The sequence below is a fragment of the Paramormyrops kingsleyae genome, chromosome 6 (assembly GCF_048594095.1).
Source record: "Paramormyrops kingsleyae isolate MSU_618 chromosome 6, PKINGS_0.4, whole genome shotgun sequence".
NCBI lineage: Eukaryota > Metazoa > Chordata > Actinopteri > Osteoglossiformes > Mormyridae > Paramormyrops > Paramormyrops kingsleyae.
In genome coordinates, this window is record NC_132802.1 from 20,844,893 (window position 1) to 20,864,066 (window position 19,174).

At 43.8% G+C, this 19,174-nt stretch overlaps 2 protein-coding genes across 2 annotated transcripts in view; both read right to left on the reverse strand.

Annotated features, from left to right (window-relative positions):
* LOC111855148 (MICOS complex subunit mic25a) overlaps window positions 1–12,662 on the reverse strand; it is a 76,148-nt gene extending 63,486 nt beyond the window's left edge. The window contains exons 1-4 of the mRNA XM_023833863.2: window positions 12,408–12,662; window positions 10,664–10,775; window positions 9,963–10,014; window positions 8,907–9,051 (exon numbers count right to left, since the gene is read on the reverse strand). Of these exons, the coding sequence (XP_023689631.2) occupies window positions 8,907–9,051; window positions 9,963–10,014; window positions 10,664–10,775; window positions 12,408–12,491 (393 nt within the window). The 5' untranslated portion in view covers window positions 12,492–12,662. The remainder of the gene's footprint in view (window positions 1–8,906; window positions 9,052–9,962; window positions 10,015–10,663; window positions 10,776–12,407) is intronic.
* A 198-nt stretch (window positions 12,663–12,860) lies between these two features.
* LOC111855143 (transmembrane protein adipocyte-associated 1 homolog) lies at window positions 12,861–18,902 on the reverse strand. Its single transcript, XM_023833858.2, has 11 exons — window positions 18,705–18,902; window positions 18,058–18,249; window positions 17,486–17,618; window positions 17,140–17,226; window positions 16,648–16,720; window positions 16,147–16,226; window positions 15,953–16,063; window positions 15,732–15,792; window positions 15,466–15,568; window positions 15,082–15,162; window positions 12,861–14,557 (listed from the first exon to the last, which is right to left on the reverse strand). Exons 2-11 carry the CDS (start codon window positions 18,231–18,233, stop codon window positions 14,323–14,325), a joined length of 1,140 nt encoding a protein of 379 aa, XP_023689626.1. The 5' UTR covers window positions 18,234–18,249; window positions 18,705–18,902; the 3' UTR covers window positions 12,861–14,322.
* Window positions 18,903–19,174: the final 272 nt, after the last annotated feature.

Sequence of the window (19,174 nt, forward strand, 5' to 3'; positions counted from 1 at the left end):
CAGTAACTGCAATTACCTCAGTAACCACACTTGAAGCTCCAGGTCCCAGAGAATTGGGTTAAGACAGTCCTGGGTTGCTGCCCAGCTTAGTAGAGACCCCTACTTACCTAAAATCTTTTCTCATCCTGAAACGCACCAATATACCTGACATGTTTTCACATGCAACCTGGCCTGACCACAAACCAAGGGATTCCTCAAAACCAACGTACTGCAAACAAAAGAAGCAGCACAATATGAAGGTGACCCTCAAACAAGCACAGATCACTAGAGCGAGAAGAAATAGGCAAAGCCAAGCGTGAAAAGAAGAGCAAAGTCTGACAGTGACAGTCCCTTTTCAGGGGGCAGCCTGTACAGTAGGGAGGACACCGGCCTCATTGTCTCCTGACACCTGCAGGACTCCCATCTCTCACTACTTTAAGCTATAAAGCACCCTAATTCTCCTGCTGACTGACTCCTCCACCACATGTCTCCATCTTCTGTCACCCAAGAGCCACCCTGAACCACAATCTGTCTCACTACGACTACACTGTCGGTCTCCCAAGTCCTCCACACCGTTCTGGGTCTACAGAAAGGCTTTGTTTGCTCAAAGATCTCAACTTCAAGCCCAGGAGGCTGGCTTGCCACTCCAGCACAAAGATCTCTGAAGTGAGAAACAGTGTGGCAGTGGGTACCACAGTGGATTACGCCTCTGTGCTAGTTGCCGGTTGAGTCCAGTCCTTGGCAGAATAGTCGTATGTCTTATGTCCTTGAGCGAGGCTCTTAACCCCCAAAATACACCAGTGCTGCTGGATAAATACCCTGACCTTGCTCCTGGACCCTAAGCCTCACTTTAAACTGAATATGTGTCTCAAAAGAAAGCAAGATCGACACGTTAACATTTGTTTGTACTTAGAAATTGTTGCATGCAGCATTGTGAATAGTTTTTTTTTTGTCTTTTGCATAGCTGTGTCCTGTGCAGTCTGTAATTACAATTTCCTCCGAGACAATAAAAGTATTCTGATTCTGAATTTGAAGACAGCGCATGCAAAAAGAAGCCTTCCGATGTACCTGTACTTGTACTTATGCAAAGGACAGACAAATCAGCATTTCATTTGTTTTTTTTCATTTCACTGCTGCATTTCAAGAGCAGAGTAAACAAGACCAGGAGATGCGAGGGAGCAAAAATATGGACTATCTGTGACCCACCAAGGACCGGACTGGGAAACACTGATGTACAGGACTATTACCGGGAAGCAACCATACTTAACAGAATAAACATTTTAAAAATTATCATTCACCTTTCAGAAACGAGGACATAGAAGATGCTGCCCAACTGTGGATATGGATCACTTCGTAAAGCTAGAGAGCCAAGACATTAACAAAAGTCATTTTTCTGCCATCTAGTGGAAAAGATTGAATTTGGCCTATGGCAGCGTTCCCAGGCGCTGCCGAAACTACAACGGATTGCATATTTTTATGGAAGATAAAACGGTGCATTGCGTTGCGCGCGGTCGCGTGGGCAGCCGACACAGAGCTATGAGCTGACAGCTGAAGATGACAAGTAATGGAAAAGGAAAACAGAATTAAGAGAGATCAATGAGGCCTCCTGAAATCCGCGGAAGGCTCGCCCGTCCCCCCCAGGCCCGTCTGTCGTGACATCAGCAGTGCCGTTACATTTTTACCGCATCAGGAACATCCTCTCGAAGGCTGCTCTTATCAAACCCATCAAAAGGCAGAATCATAAATAATAAACAATAAATAACAGCTGTGTTAGACATGATTAAATGCAACGAGGCCCATTAGCAGCAGAGGCGGGGAGCTGAGGAAGGGAGACTTGGCGGCAAGGAACGATCTTTTGTGGTCCGTGTTTCCGAGAAGCTGGCTCAGCCAGAAGCTCGCGTTCTCGAACCAGCGGTCAAGCAGACACGCATGTACACACACAAACACTCACACACGCGCATGCACTCACACACCGCAGGGGAAATGCACAGACACACACAAACACTCACACACGTGCATGCACTCACACACGCGCATGCGCTCACACACCGCAGGGGAAATGCACAGACACACACAAACACTCACACACGTGCATGCACTCACACACGCGCATGCACTCACACACCGCAGGGGAAATGCACAGACACACACAAGCATGCACACCTCGTAACTCCTGCAGAAGCTGCCACTCGCACAAACACTAAAATAATACGTGACGCATATCCAACGAACGCTCAGAACCGGGGTGGGCAATCTTATCCTGAAAGGGCCACTGTGTGTGCAGGTCTTCGCTGCAACTCTCTATTTAGATTACTAATTAGAGGACTGATTGGTTTTCGGAGTCCTCACACCTGGGTTTGAACAGCTGACCTAAAGATTATCCCAAAAACCTGCATACACACCGGCCCTTTGTGGATAAGATTGGCCACCCCTGGCTTAGAAGCACACTCACATATTCGCAAAAGCACACAGAGAATTTCGTGCAAAGAGGCACACAAAACACCCCTGTACACATACAATTCAGCACATGAACACACATTCGGCCAAACATCAAAAGAGGCCGGAGCAGCGCAAACGTCCCGGCTAATGCGTCTCCGGAGGTATGCTCTGCATTTACTGTAATTTCCCTCAAACCCTCAGACCTGCTCACATTATCAATTTACTCCCGCTTCTGCAGCACATCTGCGGACAAAGATCAGAATAAGTTGCAGTCGGGAGGAGAGACAATGGGGGGGGTCATCCTGTCTGATGTCGGGGGAGTCCTGGGCGAAGCTGGTCGCCCTGAAATTGCCGGATCCTCATTGCAGAGCCCTGCATGCTGTGGTCCACAGCCGGCTAAACAGAACCCTCCACCCACTTTTCCGTGACGGGCCAAGGGTGAGGGTACTGTGTGCCATCCCGCCACGATCACACAGCCAGTGGTATCCGTCTGAAACGGGAAACCTCACGCCCAATACCTACGGCGGGAGCATTTCTTAGTGTGCTGCTTCGCTGTGCTTCCAGGACGAGGGCAAAAACGCCCAAAGCGTCGATCAAACAGGGACAACACCATCGAAACCAGACCTCCACATGCACTGCAGCCAAGCCTGCCTTTCAAATCACACTTTACACATGGGTAGGTCTTGTGCTGTGAACCACTCTGTTCCAAGTTGTGAATGCAAAAGGACAAAGGGCGTGGCGTGACGGGGGCCAGGGGTCAGCCAGCGTTTCAGCATCATTCTGAACGGGACAGTGGTGAGCAGCTTGGCTCTAGAGGGGAAAATGGGATGGGTGGGGGTCCAATTATACCCCACAATGGAGCCTCCGCTGGCTGCTCACTGTCCTATTTCCTATATGCACCTCTCTGGCAAATTCCCTATTAACGCCCACCGCGTGTCAGAGAGAAGATAAGGGGCAACGACACGTTTCAGCGGCAGGCGACAGAAAGGGCCCGCTGTGTAGAACATGGCCCCATATCTAAATCCTCAGGAAAACTCTCTAGGTGCCATTCACGGCCTCACCTCTGTAGATAGCTGCACCAGTGGTGGGGGGGCGGTGGGGGACAGTGCATTTAGAAAACACCAAGCGCCATTTTGGATGCAATCTTGTGAACAGTGCTTGGTGTTATTCAGCTGGGGAGGATATACATTTACTTTTGAAAGCTATGAAAGGAGGTTTAACTTTTTTTTTTTTTAATAGAGTTGTCAAAACAAAATCATTCACCAATCCTACAAAAGATTGGATTTCTGCATACAATCTGCCTCATCAGTCACCAACTGGTTGGTGTCATATGAGATATTAAATATTAAACACACACAGGCCTCTTGGGATAGGCTGAGATAGGTATGCGGCTTGTAAGACAAGTGACCTGCTGGACAGAGACAACCTAATGTTTAAAGGTTCACTCAGATTCGAAACAAAGACAAAAAGAATTCATTACCATTTCCACACACTGCCCCGCATAGCAAGATGACTCTGAACCGGGTCTGGGTCAAATGTTGTTCAGAAATTGCCGCAGATCCGTAGACTAGATCTGGCCCAGTGTTTTTTGCACAACGGACCAATACCGGTCTGAATCCGCTTTCTGGATTTGAAATAGATAAGGATCACATGTAGGCCAGAGTTACATTGAATGTTACCAAATCAGGCCCATATGAACACCAGAGTCAAAGTTAAATTCAGAGCAGCTTCCAGTGGTGGCAGTGAGTGGCTCTGTGGGCTAAGCCTCTGTGCCTGAGATCCAAAAGTTGCTGGTTCAAGCCCCAGCAGAGAACACTGCACATTAGGTGGCCCTGCTCTGTGTCCTCGAAGCTGTAAACACAGCTACAATGTTTCTCGTATACCTTCCCCATAGGTGAAGGGAGGATTCAGGAGCAGAACTGGTCGACAGTCAGTCTAGAAAAAAATGAGTCTGAGCCACATTTAACAAAGAAACATGCTTCATTTACACAAATACATGTACATTGGAATGCTTCTCTTCACTACCATCATCTCACCCTTCATAGCTTGGGGATCACAGTGCAGGGCCACCTAACCTGCAGCAATCTCTGCTGAGGCCGGGGCTTGAACCAGCCCACAGAGCCACTCACTGCCCCCACTGGAAGCTGCTCTGAATTTAACATTGACTCTGGTGCTCATACGGATCAGATTTGGTAACATTCAATGTAAATCTGGCTCATATGCAGTCCTTATCTGTTTCAAATCCAGGAAGCGGATTTGAACCAGTATTGGTCTGTTGTGTAAAAAGACACTGGGCCAGATCCAGTTTACGGATCTGCGGCAATTTCTGAACAACATTTGGCCCAGACCCGGTTCAGACTCATCTCGCTATGTGGGGCAATCGTCCTTCAGATTCTTAGCTCATCAGTTAAGTGAGTGATCATACATATATGGTCAGGCGAATGTGCGGCAGATCTTCAGAGTGTATACAGACCAACAGTATCATTCAGAACTCTGGACAGATTCTGGTGCAGATTCTCCTGGCCGGATGTCATCGGTGCCCGAATTTAAGGAGATGCAGGCGGATCTGACCCAGAATCACTTGCTATGTGGGTGTGTAAATCTTGCCATTCTTCCTCATGCTTAGAAGTTCTGGATCCATTTGGGTGCAACAGCATGCAGAGATCCAGCTGAGAGAGACGCCGCGTGGAGCTTTACGGCAAACGTGTCTGTGCCACTGCCAAAGCGCATAGAGGAGCAGCTTCAAAACAAAGCACAGTATTGGAGAGAGTTATCTGCAGGGACAGCTGCCCACATCAAGAATAATTCAAAACTAAACCCCCAGCTAATCGCTTGAACTAGCTTTGTAAACTGATCATTATCACTCCGGAATTATTACAAATCCTAATTATCACATGATGATATTATAAAATGAATCACTGTCAGGCTGCTGATTTAAATGACTTGAGTCTCAGGACCTAATGAAAATTCTCAGACAGACACACACAAAGTCTCCTTCAGAAGTCTGCCAAGACACCTGACCCCAGCCACTGCAGGATCACGGCTTTGGATATCCCTTTCATGTGCCACTCAACCAGAAGGCACAGGCAACTCAGACCACCATGGAGAAAAAGATGGTGGATCCTTAGGGCCAGCTGGCATACATGCATGTGACAAGAACTTCTGTCCTCTTATATCTTAATGCCTGAGGCTTTTTAGGATGTTCTTCAAGTTGCCAACCTTTAGAAGGAATGATGTAGCAACGGAGCAAGCAAAGAACCTCGGAATCACCCTGGACCAGCAGTATCCTGGCAATGACTTGAACATTGAGTTATTCCTCTAGATGAGAGGTTCATAACCTGGGGTCCATCAATGGGTCTTAGGGGGTCTGTGATGGTCAGAATAAAAATGAAAATTATGTTCACTGTATTTTATATAAACATGTTTCAGTTTTGCCGCTATATATACGAAATGTTTTGTATGAAATATATTCATTGAATACAAAATTGAGTTTATGTGCATATTGCCGGGAGGAGCTCCGTAACTTTAACCAGGGGTCCATGACTCAAAAAGGGTTAAAAACCACTGCTCAAGATGATTACAAACTATCCCCCATCAGTGCAATACTACAAATGTTTAATAAAATATTGACTAGAACCAACAGTTTTAATGCTGGAACTCTGCTCTTCCAAATAGCATACACACCAGGTCCACAGATTTGGCAAGTTTTGAAGTTTCTACCACGCTTCAGGAGACACAGGTGTGGAAGTTCTGCGAGATTTGGTTTGGGGAATGCTACCAAAAGTCATTCATCATCAAGGTATTTAACCTTGTGGTATATAACAGTCTCTGAAAAGCAAAGAATAATAACCATTGGGACACCTGTACCTACACTATATTGCCAAAAGTATTGGGACAGACCTCCAAATCATTGAATGCAGGTGTTCCAATCACTTCCATAGCCACAGGTGTATAAATTCAAGAACCTAGGCATGCAGACTCGCTGTTCTCCGGAGAATGCGAGAGTCTACCCGTGGGGTCGATTTCAGACCCCCCTCCCCAGAAAGCTCTAAGGAGAAGCCTGGGCTACCCCCTGCTAAATATTCCACGGTCAACTGTTAGTGGTATTACACCAAAGTGAAAGCAATTGGGAACAACAGCAACTCAGCCACGAAGCGGTAGGCCACGGGACGACGCATGCTGAGGTGCACAGTGTGCAGAAGTCGCCAACTGTCGGCAGAGTCAATAGCTACAGACCTGCAAACTTCATGTGGCCTTCAGGTTAGCTCAACAACAATGCATAGAGAACTTCATGGAATGGTTTTCCATGGCTGAGCAGCTGCATCCAAGTCTCACATCACCAAGTGCAATGCAAAGCCACTGGACTCCAGAGCAGTGGAGACGTGTTCTCTGGAGTGACGAATTATGCTTCTCTGTCTGGCAATCTGATGGACGAGTCTGGGTTTGGCGGTTGCCAGGAGAACAGTACTTGCCTGACTGCATTGTGCCCAGTGTAAAGTTTGGTGGAGGGGGGATTATGGTATGGTGGTGTTTTTCAGGGGTTGGGCTTGGCCCCTTTGTTCCAGTGAAAGGAGCTCTTAATGCAGCAGCAAAAGCCATTTTGGACAATTTTATGCTCCCAATTTTGTGGGAACAGTTTGGGGATGGACCCTTCCTGTTCCAACATGACTGCACACCAGTGCATAAGGCAAGGTCCATAAGGACATGGATGAGACACTCTGGTGTGGAGGAACTTCACTGGTCTGCACAGAGCCCTGAACTCAACCCGATAGGACACCTTTGGGATGAATTAAAGTGGAGACTGCGAGCCAGGCCTTCTCTTCCAACCTCAGTGCCTGACCTCACAAATGCTCTCCTGGAAGAATGGTCAAAAAATCCCATAAACACACTCCTAAGCCTTGTGGACAGCCTTCCCAGAAGAGATGAAGCTGTTATAGCTACAAAGGGTGGGCCAACTCCATATTAAAGCCTATGTATTAAGAATTGATTGTCATTAACGTTCATGTGTGTGTAAAGGTAGGTGTCCCAATACTTTTGGCAATATAGTGTAGTATGGCTTAAAAGAACTCATAAGAATGTATGGGGATGTATGAGAATGCATAGCTTCTCCAAGGAGTGCTTCAGGCCTTAATAACATTTTACTAAAAAACAGGCTGAAATAAAAACAACACAAAACAGGCGATGACCTGCTGTCATTGTTAATTAATGTCTAGACACACGCACACCTGTTCATGGCAGGCAGGAGGATTTCTGATTAGCATCTCTGAAGAAAAACTGCATAAACAAAACAAACAAATGATGCTGAAACTGAGGGAAAGTATTTAGACTCTTCAGTGAAACAGTGCCTCCCTTTATATACATGGTCAGTGATGCAGGCTTATAATATCAGAAATTGCCAGAAGAACATGCTGCACAGAGCAGTTTGAGGGCTGCTTCTCTCTCTCTGCAACACATTCATGTCAAGTTCAAACACAAGGTGAAACTCAGGCGATGAAACAGCTGTTATTTTAACCAAAAACAAAAAAATAAAAACTCATTACAGGTTTAAATGTTCCATAACTGTGCTTAAACATTATCAAGCTACACCACATGATCTTCCAGCAGAATGGTGTCAAATTCCAGTAAATTAAATAAACACAGATTTTCTGATTCTTCTGCTTAATCCCTATACAACTAAGAATATAAGCAAGAGTGTTAGGGGACGGCCATCCTGCTTCAGGTTCATTTGTACACCTTGTTCATGGTTTCAGCTTATGCTGTATGTTCCGCACATATTAATGAACTTGTACTAAATAAATAAACTCACCACACTAATAGAATAATAAACAAATGCAGATTTACTTTAAATAATCTATAAACAGATTTGAACAGCATCCAGAAAAAATCTTTTGAAGCAGCACAATCAAACAGTAAATTGGTCTGAACTAATTTGGATATGTTAGATTATGTTTTTTTTTTTATTAAGTTTGATGTTTTGAGGTGAAATGTTATTTTTAAGTCTTAGTTGACCTATGTACTACGTTTTAGATTCCATAGGGTCTTACATACTGAATATCGGCCTCATATAATATAAATGGCTCCTGTGGGGGCGTCCCTATAAATTTACCATTAGTGGCCAATCAGATGCTACGCGAATAGCTAATGTGTTCGGACCCAATTATTGTTTATATAAGTAGCTATTAAACATACTAACATGATTTAATTTTATAACTATAATGTTAAAATATGTTATATAGCATATAACAGGGTGTGCATATTGCCCTCTGAAATAAAATTATGGATGATATAATACACATCTACATATTTGGTCTACAATACAATACAAAAAAAAAAAGATATCCAACAACTAAATACGATTGGTCACATGGTCATGTGGTGTATGGATGCTCCCTATTATTGGCTGTATGGGTGACTCAAAACACTCCATAATGATGGCAATGAGAATAACGGACTTTGCCAGTTGCTATTAACTAGTGCAGACGACTTACCAGGCTTTGGGCCTTCCCTGCCTTCCCGCGGGTCATAGCCCTCTCCCTATGCAAGGCCATGCTGAGCTCCTTCCTCGCAGCCTCCCTCTCCTGCCCTGCCACACGCACCAGCTCCTCTTGCATGATGGATTGTTCACGCTGAACCCTGGGGTATCACATGCAGATAGCACTGGGACCCTGAGTCGGATCGTCTATCCACTGATATCACACTTCTAACCACTACGCAGACATAACGCTCACACCACAAAAAAAAGCACATCTCTGGAACAAAGCCAGCACTGTATACATATCAGGCCCATTACAACTTATCGTTTTAACCTCAATTTAAATATTTACCCTGCAATACTGTTAACTTCCACAAGGTGGCAAAGAATACCGCAAATAACAATATAGCAGTGTAGTTTTTTATATTTTTAGAATTGAGCCCTGATTTCCAGACAATGGCAGGATGGCTCTGTAAAGGTTAACCAGTATTAAATGAGAAATGTCTACTATTATTTTACTCTTCTATCAGTTCTTTATAAGACATGGTATTTCCTCAGGTGTTCTTCCAGAAGATCATGCCTTCACTGTGAGCTTATGGAAGAACGCAAGTGAGTTAGTAAGTAATTAGTTTATTTATATAGTGCCTTTCAAGAAAAATTTGTTGAAAAGAGGAACACAGGTAATAAAACAAAGATATTCAAACATCAATAAAAGGCTCATCTGTACATAAAGGTTTTCACAAGCCGTTTAAAGGAGCCCACAGTGCTGGCTGCTATAATGTCCATTTTCAGACTGTTCCACAGGCTTTGGTGCAACACCTGCAAAAGCTCTGTCAGGCCTGGTCTTAAGCTTCGGCCTGGGGGTCACAAAAAGACCCCGATCACATGACCTGAGTGTCCTGTTTGAGTGTCACAGATATAAGTGAGCGCCTGACTGTTAAGAGCTTCATAAGTAAACAGAAGAATCTTAACATCTCTCCTATATTATACTGGGAGCCAGTGCAGCGAAGCCAGAACAAGAGCCAGTGCTACTATGCTGTGGTATATATGCAGTGCTTTGAAAGGCACCCACCTTCTCTGCAGTTCCTCCTGCGTCTCAGCTGAAGCAGGACCAGGTCCTGATCCTGCAGACAACAGGCTTAATGGGACACTATAATATAAATCAATACAACTCTCCTTTAAATTAACACCTCTTTTTATGGGTAACACTTTACCTTTAAGGACAATGCTTCATTTTATGGGTACCACTTTGATTAATAACCCTTCATCCTTAAGGACAGCATTTTGCAAAAAGCCTAATGTTACAAAAAGCCTTTGTCTTTTTGCCTGAGACATGTTAACCAAGATTATCTTAAACTTCCTGAAAAGATTTTTTTAAAAGGTTTCTTACAAAGCTTACACATTCATTCATCCGGGTATTTACTCCAGGATTGAGTAGCTTTGACAATGTCACAACAGCGGTTTCACTAATGGGATTTTATCTCATTAACTTTACAGTCGCCAGTTATAGCCAGTAAACTCATATTGCGTCATTTTATTGTGGTCTTTTAAATTTCAGACATTTAAATAATTGCTTTGGTAAAACGAACAAACAAACAATAAGAAAAACAGTATAACAATACACCACAATCCACTTTCACAGAAGTGAAAATGGCCTACATGGACACAAACCACCACTTATTGAGGAACACACCCAGACAGTAATCCGTCCTTGTGGTGATACAACTGAACTAAAGGGTTATTAATGAAGACTCCATGGAACATGGACACAACCTGCAGCAGCTGGGGGTGGCCCAGGCTTCTCCTTAGAGCTTTCTGGGGAGGGGGGTCTGAAATCGACCCCACGGGTAGACTCTCGCATTCTCTGGAGAACCTCATTTGAAAGCTGGAACACAAGTGTATTACATTAGTTAAAAAGTGTCACTCGTGAGTACCAAGCTTATAAAATACAAATATATCTATGTATATACACCAATGAGTCAAAACAACCCCCACCTGAAACTAATAATCTTGACTATGTAGTAAAAACAGTACATGTCAAGCTCTGGATATGTAAGGTAACATTCAATACTCGTAATCAAAATGTTGATGGCATAAGAAATGGACAGTAATATAGATCTGAGTGACTCTGACAGGGGGCCAAATCATTATTGCCATAAGAATGGGTCAGAGCACCCCCGAAACAGCAAGGCTTGTGGGGTGCTTATGGTCAGCTGTGGTGAGGACCTACTGAAAGTGATCTGACGGGGGGGGGGTGGGGGGGACATGAACGACTGACAGGGTATTGGGCAGCCAAGACTCATCAATGCGGGATATGAAAAAAGGCTATCACATGGTACAGACCAACAGAAGGGCTACTGTGGGACAAATGGCAGATAATGTTGATGACCATGGGTGTATAATGGGCAAGCAAGCGTCGGAACAGGGCGTTGGAGCAATGGAAGAAGGCCGCCTGGTCTGATGAGCCCCATTTCCTGTCGCATCGTGTGGACGGCCAGGTACGTATCGAGCATCTGTGGGATGCCTTGGACCGGTAAGTCCTATCCATGGCTACTCCCATACGCAGCAGGGCTCCATGCACTGTTTGCCGTTGCCCTTGTCAAAGTGGGTTGATGCCATCTCTGGTCAGCTGGCTGGAGTGAGATTTTCAATTCGAGACAGGTCCGCACATACAGTTATATGTATGTTACACTTTAATTACCTTGAAAATAGTCTGTAGGGTTTGCAAACTGCCCCACCGCTCTTCATGTAGTTAATTTTAGGTTTATAATGGGATAATATAGATTTGCTGTATGATTTCTTGTGTGCGGGAGGGTCTGAAAGCGTGAATGTTGCGCCACATGAGAGGTGGCGGTCCTGGCATTGTATATGTGTGTGTATGTGCTGTTCTGCAGGCTCCCCTAGAAACAAGGCACTGTGAAAACGTTTACAATAAATTATCTGACGAGCAGGGGGTGCACCCTCAGCTCCCCTGGTAAAATAGCCGATGGCTGAAGTGCTGACATTGCCAATTGTTTCAGTGACGCCGTAAGACAGAATCGCAGCGGCTAAAAACCTGCTTAAAACAAGCGAGCAGGATCAGGGCGGGACGCGGTCTCCGGCTGACTCACTCCGGCGGGTGGGAGCGCTTCACAGTTGTTTCCTCTACAGATATTTTTACAATCACTCAGTTTGCCCCTGCATTCAATAACCTGCGTGTAATGATGCAATGGCTGGTGAGGAAAGACGTGCTCCAAGTTTTAAAGTTTGATGTAGCGAAAGTATTAGAAGCACCGTCCAGGGCCGGGACACGTGCGTCACCAGCAGCCATCGGCTTCCGAGCTACCCGGGTCTGTCCTACATAAATCATCATGGTGTCACACCAGTACCGGAACACTGGACACGTATATAAGTGATGTTTTTTGACCACGTTTTACAAGGATTCGCATAACGCCTGAAGTGCTGCTACAAAACAGCGAACAAATTAACCATCAGAGTTTGGGTTCACGTTTTAATTCCCACCAGACTAGCTTCCTACCTTAACTCCATGAAGAACCTGGACCCGGTCCGTCTCATCGAGACCGAATGACACTTTTCTGGTCGCGCTTTCACCGGCTCCCATTCTTATCTCAGGCTTCTCAGGACAAAAACGCCCCAAATAATCGAAGACAAGATTCTTCTTTTTCTTTCTTCCACTCGGCTGAAAACTGCGTGACCAGAAAGCTACACTACATTCGGCACAACGCGAGCTTCTTTTGCGCAGTTTTCTTAATACATAAAATTATAGAAGTGGGCGAATGGGTTGCTGGGAATTGTAGTCCAAATGACAAGTTAAGTAGGTCCGGCATCTGTTTCAATGTGATATCAGAAAAAATGTTAATGAAAAAGTTAATTCTGATCTATATAATATTGAACAAAAACACTCAACCCGTTTAGCAGGAAAAATACAAAACAAACATGGCGAAATGTACTATTATATTGATCACTCATATAATGTTCAACACATGATTTAATGTCTTGCAGAAAAAAACCTAATGCAGTATTGTAATGAAATAATAATTAAAATTGTAGTATTTTTCCAAAACAATCCATCCACATACAAATATTTTTTTTAATCTTTAGCTGAAGTCTATTATGTATGTACATATAAGTTTCACCTCTGGGAATTCTTGGCTAATTACTCATCTGACCCCATTATTTTGATCAAGAGTGCACAAAAATAAACATTTTTTTCTACTGTGTTTGAGGACATTCATAGTGACAGTATCAATAATTTGCTGGTAAAAGGTCCAGTTAAGCAAGAGGCATAGCCTAGAACGACTACCTGCACACAATCAGCATTGTTAGATCAAAATTACTGGAGAGTTCTACCAGTTTCCACATTTTTGTTTTTCCCTTTCCCCAACCCCTTATTTTAGGTTTATACTTGCAGAAGAAATGTTATCACAAAAAAGCACAGAACATACATGAATAACTTATCAAGTTTGCAGACAGAATAGTAATTCATTTTTGTAGACATACTACCTCTGCACATAAAATACTTAATGCAATGACAGGTTCAGGAATAAAAAAATACATCCACAACAGAATCTAATGAGTGGAGATGCACCAGTAAAAATTATTCAAAGCGGCGTACAACACTGTGTTCAGCCCCATCTCAAATCTACATGGCTCAGTGATATTGGCAGGAGAAACGAATGATCGCTGGTGTCTCTTCTGCGGGTTTCAAAAATCTTTTAGGGAGTCCAGGCTTAAGGTGTGTTTAACATGTGTTATTAAAATCTCAGATTCACTTTGAGAATCACTGGGTAATAGTGTGTGCGTGTGTGCGTACAAAGGTGCACTATTCACAGAATAAGACAACTCAACTGGAAAGGAGCCAAGGATAAAAGCCAAACGTGCAATTATTACGTAGATGCATCAGTGCACAAGATGCGAGCCGTACATCCTGCAAACATCAGAGCTCACTGTTTTTATGCAGGGCTTCTTCATGTAAAATAATGAACATAACGCATACATCGAGTACTGATTCTACTAATAATACCAATAATGCTAAAGTCAAAACACTTAATATAACACAAGCATTTCCTTCTTAGATGTTTAATACCCTGATGGAGATCTCTAAACCATGAGGCACAGTGCCTACAGGTCGGTGCCAAGATAACAACTATAGCATTACGAGACAATAAGAAACCCAGTGAGTCAAAAGGGAATGTACTTGTAGAAGGTGTCACATGTCCTAGGATTTTTGGCCCAGTTTGCTATCAAACCTTTAGGGGACAACTATTTAAGATAGCTATGAACTTCAGGCGTAGACTTTGCAGAAAAGTCTCAACTATCGCTGAAGGTTTTGGCGGTGTGTCTGTCGTGCCTGATCCCACAAGTCAACAGGTCCTGGAAAGGTGGCGTTAACCAGGCCTCTCCGTCTTCTCCTCACAGGAGCCACCCAAAACCTAGACGTTGATGGGCCTCCAGTGGTCACTGTCGGCATTGTTGATGCTGCCCACCCCAAAGGGCCCAGACACGACATCATCCAGGTAAGCCGCCGAGCCGTCGATCTGCGTGTTGGAGTAGGGGCCCCGTCCCAGCACCTTGCGGCCCACAACAGTGGTGGGGGGAAGGTGCACATCTGTGTCATCGGGCTCGTCAATCTGAGACTTGTATGAGAACAGGACCTTGGGCTCCGAGCTGCAAGAAAAGGCCACCATTACCACTGATACAGTGGGGCAGAGCTGAGGCTTAACATGGCTTCTATCCCACACACATTCACTTTTATTACAGTTTTCCTCTCAAACACATACAGTACTGGACAGAAATCTTAGGCAGCCAGAGAAAATGATGCTTAAATGAGATTCATGTTGGTGTAAAACTTTACCATTATGTCTGACGAAGTGTGTTAGCTTCACCACTTCAAAATCTCTCCTAAAATCACCTCAGTATTGCAGCAACCATCCAACACACCCGTGTATTTTGGGTGTATGGCTAAGATCTTAGTAACTTTCTGGAGAACAGAAGAAATTACTGTTAGTTTTTATTGTGTTATTCTTAATATGCATGTTAAATTGTGTTTAAAGTGTGTTTTGGTCTAGGCAAATATATAATTAATCCCCAGATTAATATCTTTAAACATTTCCTTTGACTACTTAACAATTTTGCACAGTACCGTACATACAAAAAAGGACATGCACACTCATACACTGTACTGTACATACCCAAAAAACCCTCGGAGAAACGTGATGTAGATCAGCGGCGCAAACACAGAGAAGTACAGGAACGTTGTCACATCAACACAGCTATAAAAAAAAAAAAAGGAAATTCTCAGTTCAGGAACAGGCTATTATCCTGAACTGAAAAGACCACATCTTTTCCCAAAATGAATGAACTAAGTTAAGGAATCTTAACAGGGATGCTTTGAGGTCAATACAGGCCTTGAAAAAGCCTTATGCAGATTCTTACCAAAAGATATGTAGGGACCTTAAGTCTGATGCAGCAGAAAGATTCAAAAGCAACGAAAGGGGGAACGTTCTTGATGCTTTACAGGGTGAAAAGAAGTAGCTGCTTAATCACAGACCAACAAAGTTATGGCAGAAGCTTACCACAGCCCCTGGATAATGTCGGCACAGAGCAGAGCACTGCCCAGGCCCTGGTAGAAGTTGAGAAATGACAGTATGGCAGCATAAATGTAGAAACTTCTCCTGGCTGAAAAGGAAAGTAGACCATTCAGAGAAACCACTGGGACTTTAATTTGAAAAGATATTTGATTGACTTTTTCATGAGGAAAGGGTCACTATAAGTGAATTACATAGTAGACCAAACCTATCCCTACCTCCTATTGGTGATGGTGATAATGGACGGTACTTACATGGCAGGGACAGCCTCTCCCTGATCGGAGTCTTCGGAAGGATGACTATCAGAGAGTAAACCTGGAGTACAAAAGAGGAAAGTCAGGAACGTGAAGCCTGTTCTCAGTCTCACCGTGCTTCAGGATAATTCCCTCAGTGCAAAATCACCATCCTGTCTTTCGTCAGACCCTGTGCAAAATGCCCTTGTGTTTTACGCTGATCAGCACCACTAGGGAATCACCAGGAAGAAGAAGCAGGAGCTGGCCAGCCAGAAGTGGCGCCCCCCATGGCCGTAGATGTTGAAGTCCTCCGCAGACAAGTGTTGGTCAGGGAACAAGATCTCCAAGGTGCCCTGGAGGAGACAGAAGGCAGACCATTCACATCTATGAGTCACATTCTCTGGGTGACGTCCCAATAAAAAGTGTGGTCATTTACCTGTGACACGGAGTACACCAGTGCCAGTACAGCAGTTATGGCCAGAACTCGTTTTATGCTGGACTTGCTCTCAAGATGCCCTGGGAATGGAAAATGTGCGACATCAAGGACAACTTTATGCAACTGTGCACAAACGGCTACCGTAGGAGGGGCAAAAAACAATATAATATAATGATAACGATCCACTGCATTTTAGGCTAATTTGGCGACGTCATTTTTCCCTGAATCTTATAGGTTTACAAAAACTCAATTCAAGTCTTTTATTATGAACTTTATGCAAACACGTAATCAGTAGCACCGCCAGTTTGTAACTGCAAATGTTAGTTTGAAAAACAGTTCACGATGTCATACACTGCCTCAGTGGCCAGCACTAAGCTGTATTGTACTTGGCACATTACACTTGCTGTCACAAATAGAACCAAACACAATTTGTTCACTAGCAACCAGGTTTCTGGATTTGATCACGGCATGAGCGCTGCTCACGGTTTGGTGCAGACATACCAAAGGCCAGCCCCAGTATGATGACACTCAGCTCGATGGTGAGCAGGAAGAAGCGAGTGATCTCCCACAGCACCTGCATACAAACTATGTGTTATCGCTGCTTCTCTGAATATGATGACATATGTCATGAAAAGCTGCACATTTTGTACGTAAACATGCAAAACCTGTTTTTATATTATATTACTCAATATGTTTAACTGGAGTGTTGTAAAAATCCTATCCTTCTAGCCCTTCATATCTCCAGGACACTGTTTTTGCTTATTTATATTGTAAAACAGCGTAACTGAACAATAATATCTCCAACCTGGATTTTAAGGTGTAACGTAAACTTATGAAGGCACTGCACAATTCCTTTCATTTGGCTGGGGAGCTTTGAGAATGACCATTGTAAACATCTTACCTTGTCAATGGTAGAGCTTTGAGAATGACCATTGTAAACATCTTACCTTGTCAATGGTAGAGCTTTGAGAAGGACCATTGTAAACATCTTACCTTGTCAATGATAGTGGCAGCGTTGGAGGCACATACAGTCATGGAGACAATGGCACGTGTGATCCCTACTGCCGCCACCACAAACACCTGTGATCGGTTCACGAGAGGCTGTGAGAATGATGCTCACCAACTGAGCACAGCTTGAAGTAAGCAGCTAATCAAAACAGTCATTAATGAACTTTCAAAAGGACCTACATACGCAACCAAAAGCTAGGCTAAAATGCAAGGAATTGCATTTAAACTGTCAGGCATCTGCTCACTCTCTCGATAACCATCTAGCTGAATGACGTCCCCAAAGAGGTCAAGCAGCACGTCTTTTAAATTTTGCACAATATGCTCCACATACCAGTATGTAGAATGTGATGAAGATAGGGCTGGAGGTGACACGAATCTTGGCACGGGCCGACGGCAGCTTCCACATCAGGAACACGAAGAAGGCCACGTTAGGGACCAGCAGCAGCACATCCCAGAAACGTACTCTGCCAAAACGCAGACAAGTGCAGCCTCAGTTACTAATGCAAGCTCAGAATAAGGGCCTCAGACGCTAACGCAGGCTCCGAATAAGGGACAAAGAGTACGGAAAAAGCAGGAATATTCCAAACTACAACAGCCAAGTTGTTTGGCATGTTGTTTAACATGTGAAAATAACAATAATGCAAATCACAATCTAGAAACAAAGTTTTCTTCAGTATCTGACAGAAGTTATACTGTATATTCATGATCTGATTCATGATGGTATAATGCATATGTAAACAGCAAGCATCCTAAGTCTTTAAACACTGCCAACAAAATACCAACTTAAAAACGTGTACAACACCACATTTTAGCACTCAGTTGGTCTAAAATTGGCCTTAATTTTCAACTGACATTCATTATCTTCATATTATTTTTTTTTAAATGTAGAAGAGCAATCAGTACCGAGAGGTGCCAATGTCTTCATAGAGGATCTGTAGACACTTGTGTGGCCTGGTGATGTTGGCCTCTGGCTCCGGGTACCAGGTGGGGGCCGCGGAGGCGTTCCCGGCTGACGTAGGGAGAACGCTGCCATTGCCATAGACAGTAAACCTCACCACTGCGGTCACGGCGTCCAGCATGCTGCAGTCTGATCGCCTGGGGGAAACACCGTCAAGGCAACTTTCTTTACACTTCATTAAAGTCCACGCTATGACCAGTTTTCTGGAGGCTGCATCCAGGTCTCATAAGCAAAATCAAAGCGGTGATCTGGTAAAGAAAATCGAACCATGCGCAAACCATATCTCTCATTAACTCTCAACACGTGAGCCATGGACTTGCAGATGATCTGTATTTGTTTACTAACTTGGACGCTGGACTCACATTTAGTAAGCCTCCAAAGGTGTCATGCGGTTCTGCGCACTGACTCATCTAACAAGGGCAGTATTGTGCTTGCACACATAAACAAACTACCCGGACAAATCGGTCGCTGGGCATTTAGTCAAGTATGGTGATTTTAAATGCACAATGATCGCCAATCCCCCGCTGACCACTTAGTAAAATTAAACGAATTTCTTTTATCTATTCTAAGAAGACATATTTTGTTGTCCTACCTGCAAATAGGAGATGCCTCGCATTAAATAGTCCTGTTTCACAAGATCCGTGTACGCATACCGATGGGTGATCTTTTAGGTATTTTCATGTAAATATCAATTGCCTTTGTTGTTAAACAACAAACCAACCAACCAACCAACTAAACCAATACCCAAGTCCCTCTGTCACCTGACAGGTCCATACACGTAGAAACGAAACGTTTCCTTCTTCCACACATTAGGAACCGTGTACAAAGATCTTGCCTTGAGTTCTAAATGGTTATGCTTAACATATTGTTTTATAGTTGACACGGTATTTTTCACATTTATTTAAAACATTATTCGTCAAACGTATTCTATATATGTATATTAAAATCTGAAAAATTGTCATAGCGATGAATTCATTTTACACAAGTATATAATTCGTTTTGCTTTTCGTCAAAAAAATTATGATGATCCCTAAGTATGGTATCCCAATTTGCCCTGGTATT

Coding starts and splice junctions, on each gene's coding strand:
- LOC111855143 (XM_023833858.2), bottom strand. CDS start 18,233: ATGCTGGACGCCGTGACCGCAGTGGTGAGGTTTACTGTCTATGGCAAT. Junction 16,064..16,146: donor TGGTGTACTCCGTGTCACAG/GTAAATGACCAC, acceptor TGTCTCCTCCAG/GGCACCTTGGAGATCTTGTT. Junction 15,569..15,731: donor GGAGAGGCTGTCCCTGCCAT/GTAAGTACCGTC, acceptor TTTCCTTTTCAG/CCAGGAGAAGTTTCTACATT.